The 18,455-nt window shown below is 47.8% G+C and overlaps 1 protein-coding gene across 2 annotated transcripts; it reads right to left on the reverse strand.

Annotated features, from left to right (window-relative positions):
* Positions 1–470: 470 nt before the first annotated feature.
* VEZF1 (vascular endothelial zinc finger 1) lies at positions 471–14,713 on the reverse strand. 2 transcript variants are annotated; one of them, XM_062507069.1, is made up of 7 exons: positions 14,510–14,711; positions 8,493–9,190; positions 7,738–7,801; positions 6,583–6,766; positions 4,917–5,144; positions 2,819–2,863; positions 471–2,465 (listed from the first exon to the last, which is right to left on the reverse strand). In XM_062507069.1, exons 1-7 carry the CDS (start codon positions 14,540–14,542, stop codon positions 2,038–2,040), a joined length of 1,680 nt encoding a protein of 559 aa, XP_062363053.1. In that variant the 5' UTR covers positions 14,543–14,711; the 3' UTR covers positions 471–2,037. The 2 variants fall into 2 exon arrangements, with proteins under 2 accessions (XP_062363053.1, XP_062363054.1); XM_062507070.1 differs by lacking the exon at positions 2,819–2,863 and having other exon boundaries at positions 14,510–14,713.
* Positions 14,714–18,455: the final 3,742 nt, after the last annotated feature.

The raw sequence follows: 18,455 nt of genomic DNA on the forward strand, positions 1-18,455 counted from the left end.
TTCTCTACATTTTTGTTTATTGAGACAAACTAATTAAAAGGCACAAACATAGGGCATATGTTTACATGGACATTATAACAAACATATACATTAAAAGTGTAGGAATGTGTTTCCTTTCTGCTAAACAGAAAGTTCCTAAGCTTTTATATATACAAAAGTTGTACAATTTGATGTCCTAAAGTACAAAAGATCATTTATAAAATTATTTTACACTAAGCTCTATTATTTTTTTTTGTTTGTTTTTGTTTTTACTATGTAGTCCAAGCCCCTAGAACAGTTTCACGTAAGGATACAGATACCTGTCACCTGAGCCAGCAGCCTGGCAATCACTGCTCGCACGGACACGGCCGGGGAGGAACAGAAGCAGTCCAGTGTGACTGGTCAGTCCTGCTAGCACTCTGTGAAAATGCACACGCTAATCTCCAGAGCTCTCAACTTCATTAAGATAAAAACATCTCAACTGTGATTTCTTTTTTTTTTTTCTCCTCTTTATTTTTTAATTTAATGTAGAGGTTGGGTTTAGGGTGGTTTGTTTTTTTTTTTTTTTTTTTTTAAACAAAGTTTTAAAAATGTGAATATGTGACATGATAGTCTAAAAAGTATATCTGTTTCCCTAGACTTTGCTTTCTACTTTATGTACAGATAAACAGGTTAAGAAAAAAAAGCACATGTAGCTTAAACATGTGTGACCATTTATGAGCAGTTCTGGGCTGGACAGCTCAGCACCCCAGAACTCTCACAAATTGATAGAAATGTGTTAACACAATAGAAGAATAACGTAAAAATGATGATGTTTGCAAATATTTACAAAGTTGAACAGATTTGCACAACACTTGATTAAAAAATAGGGGAGAAATTAAAAGACGCTCTCTGCTTGTCCTGGAGGGGCATCCTACCTAGTTAGTGGTTAGAATAAAAACTGTATACAATTTAATATAAGACAAAACTTCTAGTGAACAACTAACACGTCTGTCCCCTGCTGAAACACCAGCAGGCTCTGACTGGGAGGCAGAGGGCATAAAAATCACACCCAGGGCCTCCAGAATCTTCCAGCTTAAAGCAATTTTCCTTAAGTTTCCAAGCACTCCTTTTGCTCCTAGATAAGAGTCCCATGGGGTTCTGACTGTTCAGAGACCATGTTTACATACATTTTGACTCCTCTTCTGTCAGCCATGGCTGTTTCTCACCAAACAATAACAGGTTGTTTTTTTTAAAAAATGTTGACTACAATGCTCTATTCCCTTAGGGTAATATGTTGGGTAATATTTACATCTCCAAATATCAGGTCACAATCCCTATTATATGTTGAAGTTAGAATGATAAGTTATCATATGCTTTGCATATCAGAGCTGGTATCACCTTTCCCATAGGGAATGCTGCCTGAAATTACCATATTCCCAAAGGTAAAATGCATATTTTCTCCAAAAATGCATTTTCTTTTAAATGACAACATTGTAATGCATTTACTCATTAGAAAAAAAAAAACCAAAACAAAACAGAAAACCAAAAAAACATCAACACAGACAAAGGTTCTACACTAGCTCAGAAACAGTGGACTTGCCTGGCAGGTTAAAATGAGCCATCCACCCTGTCACAGATACAGAGGGGTCTTCGCTAGTGTTTAGATTAAAATAATTTTCTAAGTTATAATTTGAGGGGATAAAACATAAAACTGTTTTTTTATTACCTATTTTTTAATTTTTTTCCTTTTTTTTAAAAAAAACTCTGGCAAATAAGTATCTGCTCTAATTCAGCATCAGTCAGCTACAAGGTAAAACTTACTTTAAATGAAGTGCTCCAGTGAAACTCAAGCCTGAACCATGTGAGCCAAATCAAGGGGAAGATGCTACTGTGGTCTCTGATGATGTTGCCCCAGTGTCTTAGCCTGAATTTATTATAAACTAAAACAAAACAAAACAAAAAAACCCAACAGAACAAAACAAAACAAAAAAAAAAAAACCCAACCAAACAAAACCCAAAAAAGAACTGCTGGTAAGGATTCCATTTTAATCCTTTTTAATACTGTTTAGAACTTGTTTACCAGGGAGGAGAGGTGGGCAAGGCCTGGGGCAGGAAAGGCATGCTCTCCACTGGTCTCATGGCTATGTTGAGGGGACCAGCCAGCGTCATGGGGGTGGGCAGGTTCATGGGGGACGTGATGGTGACGGGGTGTGCTATGTTCACTGGAGCAGTTACTGGGGTGGGCAGGTTCACCGGGGTGGTGAGCGTTAATGGAGAGGTCATGGACAGAGGACTGGTTATAGTTACAGGATGCCCTAAGTTCATCGGACTGGATATATTAACTGCACTTGATACATTTACTGGACTTCTCATGCTCATTGCAGCTGCCACTGTGACTGGGTTTGTGATAGTCCCAGAAGCCACAGAGGACGTTATATTGAATGGAGTAGTAAGAGTCACAGGCGTAGTAGCAGCAGTGGAGGTTTGGCACAAGTTAGCAGCTTCTAAAAATGAGACATAAAAAAGACAAAAAGTTTTTAACACATAAAAAAAACCATGGACAAGATTTAAACAGAACATAACAAAACAAAAAACCCAAAAACCAAACAAGAACAGGTACAAATTCTGGAATAATTTTCTGTAGGTATTATTAGTAAGTTAAAACTGTTAACATTCTATAGCCTACAGGAAATGCAAACTCTCATGCAGGTCATTTCAACTGAGTATTTTTTTTTTCGTGAGAAGTCAAGTGAGGTTGTCTTAGCAAGAGGGTTTCCATGTTCATAAAAACAGTACTGTACAATCAAAAAAATCCTCCCAAGAGGAACAGTAGAAATAGAGGAGAGAGTGTACATACCGAATGGTACGTACTCTATAGCCTTCTCAAAGGTGAACTGACATTCTGTGAAGGTTTTAAAAAGTCATTATTAGGGACTGATAAGCAAAGCTCGTTTCAATATTTACCTGCTTATTTCAGTCTTAATTATTGCTGCTAAACCACTCCACTACTCACAGTACCTCTACTTCAAGACTAACCCAGCAGCACATCCCTCAACCCCCCATCAGCTCTTCATCTTTCACACAAGCTACAGCTCCACACCATGTTGGTTTGGGGGGGTTCTGGGGGGGGGTTTGCAGCAAGCAGGACTGGAGTGCAGAGCAAGGGAGACCCAGGAGGCCGGGGCTGGGGAGCAGGGGGGACGGGACGGGAATCACTGCACATCCATCAGCACCACCTGCCGGCTGCCACACCGGGAGGATCGGGAACAGGGAACAGGGAACAGGGAGGGGCTGTCTGCTAAAGAAACCTGGGGAAAATACACTCTGCAGCCGTGTCTGCTTCCACATTTGTAGGAAAGGACCCCAAGCTCAGTTACACCCACGTGTCAGAGGTAAGCCAGGAGCAAAGAGTCCACTTTGCCTCCGGGGCAATATAAATGTAACTTTGAAAGCAACATTAGACCCATTCAAGGGTTACTGTTGGTTCTTCAAAGTCCATAGCTAGGAGGGGTGCAGAGGAAGAGTAAAAAAAAAAAAAAAAAAAAAATTGTGAAAATAAATTGTACTACACAAAAAAAAAAAAAAAATCCCATCTAGTGTTGTAAAGCCATCACAAGTGGAAGTAGCACAGGAGAAGCAGCATGGAAAGAGCAGCTCAGGCATGGCATTGACTGGTCTAACTTCACCTTCAAGCACAGTCTCACCCAAAGACACATCCCACACGTGCCCCTTCCCCAGTTCAGCTAAAAGCACCAGTATGACACCACTGCTACCCACCCACCCCCTCACCCCCCATCCTGCCCAAAACACTGTTCTGTTAAAGCATATTCAACATTCTCAGTAAGAAAGGAAAAGGAAACAAGACATAGGAATGAACAAGCAGAAAATAATTTTCAGTGATTTTCTAAATCCAACATCATTTGCTTTATCTGTTTAGTGGCCTGACAATATGTGCTGCTTCTGTTATCAGTACATTTTAACATGAATAAGCTGTTTCTGTACTGTCTGATCACAGAATTCAATTACTGGCATAACAAGGGGAAAGGAAGCAAGCAGCCTAAAACACAAACAAGAACCTAGAAAACAAAAACAGACTGAAGAACTGAAAGGAAAGTTGAGAGAAAAAGAAAAAATAAGGTGAGTCAAAAGCATACCTAAAAACAGCCTGTGAAAAACAGTAAGCAGTAGTGATTAAGAACTTCTACAACATGTAATCCATGAAGTCACATGATGGGCATTAATAATCAAACTGTTGTGAAACAAATAAGCAGCAGTAATGGGAGAATTTAAACTACTGTATGCTAAAACCACTAAACTGAAGCAATCTGCTCTCTACAAACTGACACAATGATCAACACCAGCAATTCCACTTCAATTACAGCAGCACAGGTAAGCTGTGAACCAGCACTGATGAGAAACAGGATCACTGATTACCACATTTTGTAACAAAAAAAAAAAAAAAAAGCAACAGAGAGAGAGACAAAGTTCTCTGAGGTCTAGAAAACTTCATGCAAAGACAGTTACATGATGACAGAGCAGATGGAATAAATTGGGAAAGACAAGATGACCAGGACACAGCAGATACATGCACCCTAGTGCAGATGCAAGTACAAGGTGGGTATGTGTGCACAAAGGAATGAGGTAAATAAGCACAAACACAGCTAAAAGCCACATGCAAGTCAAAGCCTTCACTCCTGCCTTGGAGCAGACACAAGCTCCCCTGTGTAACTGATGGCTCTAAGGACACGGGCAAGCACAGACCAAGGGAGCAAGTCATGAGCATAAAACCATTTAACACAGCCTACCCTAGGGCCTGCTTCTCCTGTTCTTTCTTAGCTATGATTTCTAAGAATGAAACTCGTGTAAGACATCCTCCCTGACACCTAAAACTCCCTGTATGACTGTAAACTTCACTACCTCACAAACACAACCACGTCAATATTGGTTTGTTTTACCTTTCTTCCTTGCTTTGACGGCCTCTTCCCACAATCTCAGGGTCTCTACCTGCTTTCCAGGCCAACTTGTTACGTGTTGCTGCTGCTGCTGCTGCTGCTGCTGCTGCTGCTGCTGTTGTTGTTGCTGCTGTTGTTGTTGTTGCTGCTGCTGCTGCTGCTGCTGTTGTTGTTGTTGTTGCTGCTGCTGCTGTTGCTGTTTCTGGTTGCTGGTCTCTTCACTCATGCATGCTATGCCAATCAAGTAAGAACACAAATTCACCTTGAAAAGTTACTCTGCTTTCTGCTGAGATCAAAAAGGCAACTTCTACACAGAGCATGTGGAATCTTACAGGATTCCAAGAACAAAATCACAGAGGTGTTTAAAACAATATCATTAATTCTGTGCTTCCAAGAGCTAAAACCCAAAATGTAAGTCAAGAACATCTACTTGAACTGCCAAAAATGGACTCGACATTATTTAGTTTGTATTTAGGAAGAATGAAATTAAAGACTCCAATGAGTCTCTAGAACTCAAACCGATTCCATTTTTTCTAAACTTTAGCTCCAGCTTAAAAATGAAAAACACAAAAAGCCTTTTCCTTTCTGTTGCAAGTATGACTTAAAAAGCTCAGTTTACATCGGAGAACAACCTGTCACTACTCTCTGGCCACAGTACAGCTCATCATTTCCACCTCTAACAACTGCTCTAAATGCCTCATGTGAACTGGCTTAGCACCACCAAACTGGCTTGGGAAGCCAGAGTTGTAACCCTATACCTTGAAAAATACTTGACAACCAAATTTCCTACTAAGCTCAACAATCAGGCATTTCAGACATTCCCAGTACCTTCAAATTATCCTGGAGTAACAGGAACTGCAAAGATGTTGTAAATTAATACACTTTAAAAGGCTTTAAGGACAAAGTTTCCAAAGTTTCCTTACTTCTGCCTCTTTATTCCTCTGAAACCCGTTTAATATTACTAACCATGTGGGCTAACTTAAGCTACAGGTATTTAAATAGGGAAAATTTGAAAGCCAAGCCTTCATTTGCTTGCTAGGCATTCCAGGTCCAGACTGCAGCACTTCCACACAGTTTAAGTCTAGAAGGAGCTATTACAAACATCTCATCTGACCTCCTGCACAACACCAGTCAGATGCCATTAATGCCTCAAATATATCAGGGCTGGATTTAAATCCTTTTCTTGTCAGCTATTGCCTGAGGGAGGAAACACTGAGCTCCAGTCAAAGCTCAGAGAAAGCAGAGAAATCTTTCTCCTGATTTTGATGAGTTTTAGATGAGGCTTCAGACCTGAAACCTGGCAGATCTTAGCAGTTCTTAAATAATTTAAAATCTCCAGACTATCTGTTGGACTTTTAGGCCTGCACAGTTCAGGAAGTAGCACTGAACTTAAAAGGTGAGAAAATTTGGGAACTATTTTCTTCAAGAGAGGGGACACTGTCATGAACTGCAGGGCATTCCCAAGGGGTAAGAGCACAGTCTTGCAGCAAACCAACTCCACACATGCCAATTCTTCAGCTGAAGCAGATTCTGTCACTAAATATCTAAATATCTACTTTTAAGAGGTGTGACCACCCAGACTGACAGACAGCTGAATTTTAACGTCATCAAAGGCAATTCCCTTCGCAAACACATTGTTATTAGAAATGTTTGTAAAACGTTCACCTACTTTTATTGATGCCTTGTTTACAGGTATTACAGTTGATACTTTGGCTCTGCCCGTGTGTCTTTAAGTGGCTGGTGATATATGCTGCACTCAGAAGTTTACCACAGATATTACACGATACCTTTCCTTCATGGCGCACCATGTGTGTCCGCAGTCTGTCTTTGGTGGCAAAGGCAGCAGTGCACGTCTAGATGAAGGACAAAGTTACACTTGAGGTGCAGACAGAGCAGTACAGCCTCACCTACAGGCACACTGGGAGCCCCTGATACCTTGGAGGTCCTAACAGTATCCTAAGGGTACTGACAACTTTGAGTTTTTACCTGTATTTATAGAGAAACAAAAATCAAACTACTCAGCAGAGACCGAGAATGGAATTCGCTTCTGAGACAAGCAGGACAAAAATCATACTCTATACTACTTGAATTTTCTTAAAACAGTGGGTTGCCTTACCCACCAATGTAAGAGGAGCTTATAAAAAAACACCTACAACAGGCAAAGTTGGTTTCTAATGTAATTTTACTGTACAAATATGAACTTGGTACCTTACACTGCTCAAATACTTCTGTTCCCATCCAGCACAAGGAAACAAAACCTCTTCCTAATACTATTGTTTTTACCCAAGGCCTTTAAGAAGGTAAGTCACTAAAACACAGGTTGCGATAGGCATGGATATTCCAAAAAAAACCAGTTAATTGTTCAAGGGCGATCAAATTATTTCTCCTAGACTCAGTCATCAACTTATGACAACTTGCTGTCCCCTTCCAGCAAAATAACAGATCCAGAATCAACCATTCCCACCCATTTTAAATAGATGTTCTGAGAAAGACATTTGATTTGAACATGCTGAGAAACACACTGCACACATTACCCCAGAAATGAGCACTGAGCTGAGGATGCTGCTACAATCCTACTACTAAGTTAAGCATATGGTAAAACAGAGCAACTACGCTGTTCTCCAAGAAAGCAAAAAGCCTCTAATCTTCCTAAAAAAGCATCCACGGCATCTTTTTTAAGTTCCACCAGAACTCCAGCACTGTGGTGTGGTGGCAGATGTGGCTTTACTCCTAAACTTGCTTTTCAAAATCAAAAGGAGTGAATACAGTTCTGGAAAGATTCACCCGAGTACTACTGTTCTTAATAAACCATTTTAGCCCTTACTTGGCATTTGAAGGGTCTCTCTGTTGAGTGAACATGTTTAACGTGACAGCTTAAATGATCAGGCCTGCAAGAAAGAGAGGAACAGGAGAAAAGTGCACACTGTTACAAACGGAGTCGGGACACCTTGGCTAGCAGTGCTGACACCACGCTGGTCACTCCCTGCAGCCCCCATCCCTCTGACAGCCAGGATAAATCCCTTCCCCTCACCTCCCAGGGGCTTCAGCTGCAACACCTCACAGCTTAAAACTTAACTCTGTTCGCCTCACACACCTAAAAATGGCACGTTTGGTCACACCTTGTGTAAAGATGAGAGCGCAACAGCTCTAAAGGTTGAAGTTTTGTCTATTGCAAGCACAGGTACAAACCGAGCCAGCAGCAGTGCGAGCTCCCCTGTGCTCTGTCAGTGCCCTGCACCCTGCTGTAAGAGAGGTGACAGTTTTCCTGCCCTGCCCCGTTTGGTCAGAGACCATGGCAAAGGCTGCTAAAGGGGCTCAATGACACAGACACGCATCTTGCGGGCCCTGCATGAGGTCGAGAAACCATTTCAAACACTGTCCTAAAAAAGTGACCACTTCTGGCCACTGCTAACCTTGCTCAGATGGAGACTTCCCCACCCTAAAGGCAGAAAAGGCTCTTTATCCCCTCACCAATCTCCTCAGAAGTTTACTTCTCCCAGCTCCTCACTACCACAGCTTAACCCTTCTTGCTCACGAAAAGCCACTAGCGGAGCATGCCTGGGATTTGCTACATGGTACCTTGAGAAGCCTTTCCCACAAACACCGCAGGTGTAGGGTTTCGTGATGCCGCCTTCGTGGGACCTCACGTGGTAGGTCATGCGATCCTTTCTCTTGAAGCGCTGATTGCAAATGGGACATTCGAAGGGTTTCTCGTCCGAATGGGACAGCTTGTGCCTGTTGAGGTGGTAGACGTCCCTGAAGGCCTTTCCACACATCTCACAAGCGTGGTTCTTCTTCACGGGCTTGCTGGGCTTCTTCACCGTCTGCGTGACCGCCATGGCCGTGGCGCCGGCGCTGCTGCTGGGGTTGGTGGCAGAGGAAGATGTAGTGACTGTGGACAGGATGCCTGCGATAGTCGAAACCAGTGAACTCCGGCTGTTGTCACCAGCGATGGTCGAGATAAGGGGCACCATTGTGGTGGGAGTTTTCTTTGGCCGTGACACTAACTTTATCCCTGTGTGGCAGGACTCGTGACGCCTCAAATGGTAGCTGTCCCTGAAAGCTTTGCTGCAGTAAGTGCACACAAAGGAGGTTTTAGGTTTTTCCTTTTTAATCCCAACAATAGCATCCTTTAATGTTTCTGGTGCAGGCTGAGGTTTCTGCGTTATTGGTAAGGGCAGAATCGGCTTCTGATCGGGCGGCTCAACAGCAGAGCTCAGGAGAGGCAACAAACTGTTCTGTGCTGCCTGCTGTTGGTGATGGGAGGCTTCGTGTGCCTAAAACCAAACATTCACACTTAAATTCTCTGGCTGGGTGCTCGCTCTGGCATGGTGAGAACATTTACAAATGACAGGGAAGCGCATTCTAGACCAAAAGCCATGGAAGGAACAACAGGGGAAGGTTACATAATGCTGTTTTTGGACAAGATAAACGGCTCGTGCTGTTAATGCCCTAGCTGCGTAGATCCTGTGGTAAGTGTAGGACACAGTGCAACAACCAAGGAATTATTAAGTTTCTGGAGGGCAACTTTTTATGGAAGACAACTAGGTGCTTGTCAGATGTTTCAGCAATAGCATTTCATCTTTACATAACAGATAACTCATTTTGCTAATGATCGTATCAGATGGCACCTCAGGACTATCTCTGCAGAGGATGAAGGTACTGACAGGAGTTGCAAAATCAGGCCCCACCTTTAAGCCAAGCTCAGTGCACACTGAGAACTGAACTGCAGCCACAGAGAACCAGGATGCGATAAGGTGTCTTATTTAAACAGCGTGTTCATACCCCTGTGCCAGCACTGAAACCAAAGCAACTGGAATCGGGAGCTGTCTAAAGCCACATCTCTATATTTAGCAGGTTCCTGATGCATTTATCCACTGACCACCCTGCTCTCTGCGTCTGGAACTAACAAGAATAGCGGCACGGCCTTTTTCTCTTCGTCAGCAGCTACTTTGTGCTGGGAAGAGAAGCTGATCAATACATACTGGGAGACATCTAGAGATGCTGGAGAACACGGTTTGGGAGTGTTGGGAATAAACCCTGAAAGCTGTTTGAAAGCAGCCAATACCAACTAACTCTGAACCACAGAATCTGTGGCAGAAGCTACCAGGAAGGGAAGCCAGCACCTCTGAGCTGCAGCCTGCCTGCCACAGGCTGTGCTGCACCACGCGTGGTTATTCTAAGGCAGAAACGCCGTTATTAAAACTCATCCCGTTAGACTGGGACAAAACCCTGGCAGATACAATTTTAATGTGGTTTAGAAACCACACAGACCAATTCAGCCTAATGGAGCATTAAAATAAATCACTCCAGCACCTTAAGCCAGTTTAAGTGCATCTGTATTCAAGATGTGCCTCGGTCTCATCAGACCAGTTTTAAATCAGGCTCGTTATTAACGCAGCATGCCAGGCCTGAAGCTGAGTTTGGGGAAACTTGCATTCCCATTAGATCAGTACTGCAGCCTTCCAGGACTCCTTTCCTATGGTTTTCCTCACGAAATAACAGGACTCAAAGCTGTGAGAGCTGAATAAAACACTGTGCCGGTGCATGACCTTAACCTGTCTACTTTTACATCTGCTGGGGTGGACAGTACTAGGAAGGGCACTCAGGGTAATGCTCTTCCCATGGGAATCCATTTCAACACGTCCTTTGGACAGGCCAGTATTTCTAGAAGCTCGCTTTGGGCCATTTTCCTAGTTGTATCCTGGGTGCTTTGCCTCTCTGGATGGCAGCAGAGACTACAGCCCCCCCAGAGCATCTCTCCCTTGCTGTGGGACAGCCCCTGCATCCAATCTCACTTTTTGGGAGCGTGATGCTGGTGATCTTTGGATAGAAGCCATGGGTGGATACCAACACTAACCCACGTGGGAAGGAATACAAGCTCCCAAACACTCCAAGCTTATCTGACAGGAAAACAGTTCACAGGAGAAAGCCTGGACTCCGGCTGTTAACAGGAGAAAAAACCTTTGGGATTCATTAGGAGCCAGACCAGGCTGTCCATGTTTATCTGCTTTTTAGATCCAAAGCTCAGGATGCAACAGGTAGGCTGGATATTAGCACACCTGCCTGGCCACAGCAGCCACCTCCAACAACAGCCCCAGGGGCTGCTTTATTTCAAGGAGTGATTGCAGAGCTGGATCCAGAACTCTCCTGGAGGCGACGCTGCTAAATCAGGGCATGGCACAAGCTCCAGCAGCTCCATTAAACTTTTCCCTGACTTCAGTGACAATTGTGGATTTTCAACCATTTATTTTCCACATTTTTTTAAAAAAGGTTTTGACGATTCTACATTGCATCAAAGTAAGAGTATGCACAATACACACCGACAGCACAACGCTGAGCAAGTTGTGCACTTCAACGCAATTTTAACTTAGGAAAAAAAAACTGAAATGTTTTACAACTTCAAATCAGCATTGAACAATGTTGCTAAACTGCACCAGAAGACACTGCAGAGCACCTAATGATAGCTCCAGAGATACAATTTCAAAGGCAGAGCTAGCAGATCGGATAATGGAGAGCCCAAATCCTTTGGACAAGGTTCAAACTTAGGCAGTTTATGGATATTTTTAAGCCTCAAAGAATCGTCAGCACTTCAAGGTAATGATGCACTTATTCCTACAGATCCGATGGAGACAGTGGACATAAAACAATGTATGTTCATCAGGCTGCAGGCTCTGGAGCTGCTGCTTATGTAAGTCTGCTTATCTTGGTTCCCAGGGAGCCAGCGTTATTCGCAGCACTGTGCTCCTCACAGCCCTTCTGCCACGAGCTGTGTTCCTCAGTTTCCAAGGGCTGCTAAAGCCTTTTAAAAAAGGATCAGGCAGCATTTTTTTTAACTCCCCGTTGGAGAAGGGAAGCCAGCACCTGCTGCACGCCTCTGGCAGGCGCAGTTATGCAGGCTCCAACCACGGTTTTACTCGACCCAGCATTAACGTCAAGTCAACATTTTGGAGATATTTTGATGGCCTGGGACAGGCTCCCTGCAAAATCCCCTTGGTTCTGTCACTAATTCCTTCTCTCCTGGAGGGGCAGTGAACAAAAAAAAACCCTGTAATTCGCGACCCGGAGTGTAGGATGTGGCATTGTGAACTTCCAATGCCAGAGGCTAAAATATTTTTGTGCTCCAGCCTTAATGTGAGAGCAACAAATTAGCATGAGTCATATCTTGAACACTCCATCTGATGGATGAGTCCTCCTCACATTAACAGATACAACTTTCGCTTCCTGAGCACATCCTAAAAGTGGTTTTCCAACTATGCATTTTGGGGACTGAGAAGATCCAAACAAGAACTGCTTATTCAGTGGCACGATTGTTTCTTTAGAAAGGGATACAATTCATCAAAATGCCACCTAAAAACAGTGGAACAACTTTATTTGGAAGGAGCAGTTTACAGTCTCACAGCCCACTGCTGCGGGACTAAAATTAAGACGTTGAAACCTTCTCTAAAAACATTTGGTTAAAAATTACAACTTTATATTCCACGTATTAGGATGTCCCTTAAGAATCCTGTCCCAGCTAGAACACACACTCAGTTTAACACTCCCCCCAGGAAGAACGAGTGTGAATATTCAGTCTCTTCCATTTGTTATTTAACTGACACTGGGGAGAGACTTTAAAATCCCTGCTTTTTAACTAGTTTTAACTAATCAGCTGGATCAGGGCTGATGTGCTGCTGTGAGAATGGGAAGAAGAAAAATGAAAGTCACATCAGGACTACCTCAGTGCTGCTTTCTGTTGGGTGCATTGGCATGCTCGCACCCCAAATCATTGATTTTAACAAAACCACTCAAGAAACAATATCCAGCATTTATAACGAGCTCTGAAAGCTTTATTATTTAGAAGGGCGGGGGGGGGGGGGGGGGGAGGAAATCTGAGGAAAATTTCCACGTCACAGTTTTATGAAGATGCTTCCGAGTCACACGTTCAGAAAGTGAACTGCTGACTCCTTAATTAAAAGCAGCAAAGCTGACTCCTAAATCAGTGTGTGACATCACTACCTCAAAACTCAGCACCTTCAAAAAAAAAACACGGATGAGCAGCGAGGAGCTGGACACGTACTTGAAAGCATTACTTGGCATTTCTCAGCCTGCTGCAATACAGTCCTGCCAGCTTAGGAAAAATTTCCCCTGGAAAACACTCAGCTGGGAGGCAGCAAGGCACTAAAGCAGCCCCAGCTCGGAGGGAGATGGCCCTAAACTAAGGAGATTAACTTCTTAGCGTGAAGTTTCCTACGTGCGAATCACAACTGCCCACTAGAGTAAGAAATAATTCACCAGACCTCAGCCAAACTCGATGGCATCACCCGCATCCATCATGGAAAAACGGAAAACCCAGCACCCAGCTCCCGGTACCGGCTCCCCGGAACATTCCCGGCGTGTTTTCGGAGGCAGAGAACCCGAGCGAGTGACTCATCCCTTGGTACTTGCAAGGGACGAATTTTTCCTCCCTAAAGGAATGGTGCTCGTTCTTGGCGGATTTATTCATTCAACTCAGGTTTTCAAACTCGTGTCACGGGTTTGGTTTGGGTTTAATTCCGAGGAGGACAGTGAGGAAGCGAGCGGCCGCCACCGGGAATGTGCAAAGAGGATTATTTTACCTTGAGAAAGGTGATGTGCTGGGCGCTTTTTTTTTTTTTCCCCCGCTGCTGCTGCAATCACACATTTTATGTTTTCCAGCTCAAAAAAAAAAAAAAAAAACCCAACCAAAAAAAAAAAAAACCACAGGAGAAAACAATCTGGTGCGAAAGGGCTCGCAAGGCTCACAAAAGCCAGGCGAGGATTTTTTTCTTTTTTAGTTTTTTTTTTTTTTTCGGTACATTGGATTTTCTTCGGAATTACATAAACAGCGGTGTTTTTAAGTCAGTCTTTTACCGACAGAAAGGGGGAAAATTGTGACTCAGTTGGCAAAGGGAGGGGTTGCACGCTCCACCGTCCCTATTCCTCCCCACTGCCGTTAGGATTTCGCCAGTTTTTACAGAAATCCGGCCCGCTCGCGTCCTATTTTAAAAGAAAACAAGCTCCCTCGTCAGCCGGCCCTGAGTCAGGCTGTTTAAAGAGGGATTAATTTATTCTCCCAGACACGGCGTTTGTTCCATCGGGGTTTTGTTGGAGCCCGGTGGAAGCTCGGGGTTGTTTTTTTTTTGTTCGTGGGGTTGTTTTTTGTTTATTTTTTTTCTGTTGTTGTTGTTGTTTTTCTTTTTTGGGCGGGGGGGTGGGGGGAAGAGAGAGAAAAACAAGCAAACACCAAAAAAAAAAAAAATAAAGCGCGATCTCACGTTTTGCGAGGAATAAAAATAAAATATAAATATGAATATCGGTGGTTTGTAATGAAAGCGGGAAGGAGCGCGCTGCGGGGCGGCGGCGGAGGGAGAAAGTGCAGGAGGGAAGGAGGGAGAAGCGGAGCCGCGGGGCCGGTGAGGCGCTGCCCGGCGGGCCGGGTCGGGCCGGGCCGGGCCGGGCCGGGGGCGGGCGGGGGCCGGGCGGCCGCGCTGAGTGACAGCACGGCCCGGCGGGGACCGGCGGGGCCGCGGCCGTGAGGGAGGGAGGGAGAGAGGGGGGGCGCGGGCAGCGCCGCCGCCGCCGCCGCGGGGCCTCACCTGAAAGAGGAACGCGGTCCAGTTGGCCTCCATGGCGGGGGCGGCGCGGCCCCGGGCGGCGGCGGCGGCGGCTGCGGCGGGCGGTCCCCCCGTCGCTCCCTCCCCCGGGCCGCAGCTACATGGAGCCGACAACAAAGCGGCGGCGGCGGCGGCGGCTCAACATGGCAGCGCCGAGCGGCCGCTTCCGCTAACCTCGGGCTGCACCACTGCGGCCCAGAGGGGGGAGGCGGCGGCGCGGCGCCCCGGCGGGGCGGCGATGGCCCGGGCGGCCGCGGCGCCGCCCCCGCCGCTCCCCTCGCCGCGGGGCGGGCGGCGGGCCCGGGGCGGCGCGGCGGGGCGGCGGCGCGGGCGGCGGGGCCGGGGCGGCGCGGCGGGCCGGCCGCCCCCCCCGCGGGGCTGGCAATGGGCCGGTCCCGGGCTGGGGAAGCCGAGCTGTGGCGAGAGAAGATGGAGGAGCGGCCGAGGTGTCCGGGGCCGCCGCCGCCCGCCCCGGCTCGGCCCCGGGGCCGCCGAGCCGCCCGCCCTCCCCTTCTCCCCTCCCCGCCCGCCGCCCCCGCCCGCCGCGCCGGGAGGGAGGGAGCCGCGGGGGCGGCGGGGGGCGGCTTCGCCCGCGGGTGCAGGCGGGCGGCAGCGCCGGGGGCGGGGGTGGTGATGGGGGGGGGGGGGGGGTGTGAACTCGGGGCTGCCCCGGGGGTCGCCCGGCGCCGCCACCGCCTTGGCACAATCGGGGTCGCCCTCAGCCCACCCGGGCTCGCCCTCAGCCCTCCGGGGCTGCTGCCGCCTCCCCGGGGCCGGCTCTGCCTCGCACCCCGCCTGGCCGGGCTCCAGCGGGGCCGGGCCCGACGCTGTCCCGCAGCCCGCGGGGGGCTCGGGCCGTGCGGTGAGCGCTCCGCGCAGTCTCCACGGCGCCAGATGAACGGATTCGCCCGTACCTGAGGCATCTTCGGTGCAGCACATGCATGCAAATCGTAGCCACGAGCAATTAAATATATTCGTACCGTTAATTACGTGTTTACATACATCAAGCACGTCCCTGACAGGCAGCAGGACGGGACCCAGGGACGGCCCCTTGCACCTCCCTGGTGCTCCCAGGACAGGGAAGGATGTGGGGGAACGTCTGTGCCCTGCCTCAGGTGGCATCTGAGGGACACCCAGCATTTCTTCAACACCTGAGTGTGGCAGGTTTAACACTGTCACAGGAGGGGGGTTATTAATCCTGACCTCCCGTTGCCTTCACTGGCGCTGGGGAGATGAGAACAGGCTTACAGCACTTTATTATTTATTTTCCCCCAGCTCTGTACAATCCTCTTTGCTCAGGCCTGGATCCCCGCTGAGCATCCAAGGCCTCGGTGGCACCGGGCGTGGGGAGAAGCAGCCGGGGCGCCCTGGCTGCAGCGTGCAGGGCTAAATTTGGCCCCTGTGACTTCCTCCCATGTGGGACACCCGGATGGTTTTTCTTGTCTCCTGTTACAGATAATGCAAAGGCCGATCCTGAAGCTGCAGCTCAGCACAGCCCTGGCGCAGCAGGGAGGAGGGACAGTGGGGACAAAGCAGGGGACACCTTTGTGCAGCGTTGGGCAGGTCACCTGGCTCCTGCACTGCTGGTCCTCAGCCCTCCCCAGGCGTTTCTTCACCTTCCTAGAGCATTGCAAAACAGTCATTTGTTCTGTTCCGAGAGATGCCTGCGGTTCTTTCACGCCTCTCAGGCTTTTTTCCTTGAAACTCCAGTGCCAGAGTCAAGTGGTTATGTCAAAACGTGTTTGCATTTAAAACAAAAGGGAGTTTCTCAGCCTTGTGACCCCAGAGGGAAGTTTGTGATTCTGTGCCCAGGGGTTTGGCTGCCTGGAGTGGCCCAGCCTGCTTGGGAGCACCTGCACCTCCAAGGGTCCGTGAGCCTCAGGGAGTTTGGAGCCTTCTTGGTTTTGACCCTCCTGTCTGTGCCAGCACAGAGCTCTGTACTGATGCACAGCACTAGAAACTGCAAAATACTGCCCTTGCTCTGCAGATCCTCACTGAGAAAAACAGACCAAAAAAAGGAGACAAAGGGGTTTGCCAGGACTCCACCAGCCCGGCTCACCTGGAGATGCTCTCTGCTCATCCCAGATGTTTTTTCCCAGCTGGATCACCCCCTGTGCAGCCCATGACTCTGTCCTGCCCGGTGTTCCGACCCCGGAGAGCCTGGAGGAGCTCCACGTTCGAGGAGAGGGGACACCACTGCCGCCCCTGGTTATTTCCCTCCCGGTCGCTCGGTTATTTTTGTTAACGCTTATTAAGGAAGACTTGGGAGAGCTCTTTGTTAAGGGCTCACACTCACTTCAATTAAAGGCTAAGAAAACTACCCAAGCGTATCACTGACTCATCGGAGAAATCCCGACGAGCACGTAGCCGCCTAAACTCTGTTCTTGTTTTCACAGCTAAAGGACTTGAGAGGAACAAAACCTGCGAGACTCGCAGCTAAGTCAGACAAGAGGGAAACGGAGTTGGAACTCACTTCCCTCTTGGCAGTGCCCTTCTGGGCCCTCCCAGCCCCTCTTTTACCCCGACACATCCCAGGGCTAGTCTGGAAGCAGAGCGAGCCGAGGCACTGAGAGTCCCCGGGGGGAAGGACTCGCAGGAGCTCTATTTAGAAAGGGCAAGTCTGTGCCAAACCTGACGAACTTTCCTTTACCCAGAATTATAACTGGAAGTCTAAAAAGCCACAGTGTTTGAAAACACATATTTACATTATATATGCCCCAAAGCAGAATAAACAAAGGTTAGATTTGTAAACTCTCCATCTTAATTAAAACAGCACTGCTAAGGACAAACCCACATAACAGGCGGCTTGAAGTGCTGTGTTATTTAATTTATACCTTCCAGCTCCCTTAGTCATGGAGCTGGGACAGCGATAGCATCAGCAGCCACCCTGCTGTGCAGCTCACAGGGAATTTCTAGGGCACTGGGAACCGTGTGGCCCATTTACCACCATCCTGAGGCTGCGCTTTTCTGCCTTTTCAAACTCAAATCTTCCCTCCTTCTCCCTTGGCACTTCCCATACTGTTAGGAAGGAATGGAATGCTGCTGGGTGTCTCCTTCCAGTGCTGAGGCTCATTGTGGGAAGCCTCCCAGGGACAGGCCAGCACCGGAGCTGCCCCTTGGTGCCACAGCCATGCTCTGCCCAGTGCCAGCACCACGCATCCCCCTGACGCTCCCTGCTCCAGCCCTGCTGGGCCAGCGAGTGCTTGCATCATTTACAATAGAAACCGGGCAAAGATTTCAGCTGTAGAGGAACCCCTTTCTGTTCATGCTCTTATTGCCACAGCGGGCTTTGAACTTTGCAGCTCTGTGGGGCTGGAGAGCCCTCGAGTGTGTAAATAAGCTGTGCTGATGGTGCTGAGAACATGCTCCCCGCAGGCAATTTCCCTTCAGCTGCTTCCCAAGTTCTGTCTTTTCTGGTTTCTCTCTTTGCAGCCTCGATTCCCTCTCAAAGTGATCAGGGACACTAAACAGAGACAGTGAATTACATCTGCGGGAAGCAGGTGTGGAAGCAGAGTGGGAGGAACCGTGGGATGATCCAGCATCCTCCAGAGAATATCCCACGGTCTCCCACTGCCCACTGGATGGACATCCCTGACCCACAGCAAAACGAGGGTGGAAGACGCTGCAGGGACAGGCAACCCATTTACTAGGCAGAGGGAAATGGGAATGGGAACAGAAAAGAAAAGGGAAAAGGGAAAAGCTTTTGCCAGATGGTTGCCCATAGTCACAGTCTCCATCGTGCCCTCGAGGGTGGCAGCGATGCCCTGTCCTGCCCGCGCCGCGCCAGGGCCACCACCCAGCCAGCCCCGGGCTCGGGAGCGCTGCCACTGCCGAGAGCGCCGGAGCCTCCTCGTAATTAGCGCATCGGAAAGATCGCTTCGCTTCTCAAAAGAGGGAAATAATATGCAGGAAACTGCCAGCCAGCTCG

This window comes from Cinclus cinclus, chromosome 22 (assembly GCF_963662255.1).
Source record: "Cinclus cinclus chromosome 22, bCinCin1.1, whole genome shotgun sequence".
Taxonomy (NCBI): domain Eukaryota; kingdom Metazoa; phylum Chordata; class Aves; order Passeriformes; family Cinclidae; genus Cinclus; species Cinclus cinclus.

Coding starts and splice junctions, on each gene's coding strand:
- VEZF1 (XM_062507069.1), bottom strand. CDS start 14,542: ATGGAGGCCAACTGGACCGCGTTCCTCTTTCAG. Junction 6,767..7,737: donor AGAGACCCTTCAAATGCCAA/GTAAGGGCTAAA, acceptor TCCTTCATCTAG/ACGTGCACTGCTGCCTTTGC. Junction 5,145..6,582: donor TAAACAAGGCATCAATAAAA/GTAGGTGAACGT, acceptor TGATTGGCATAG/CATGCATGAGTGAAGAGACC.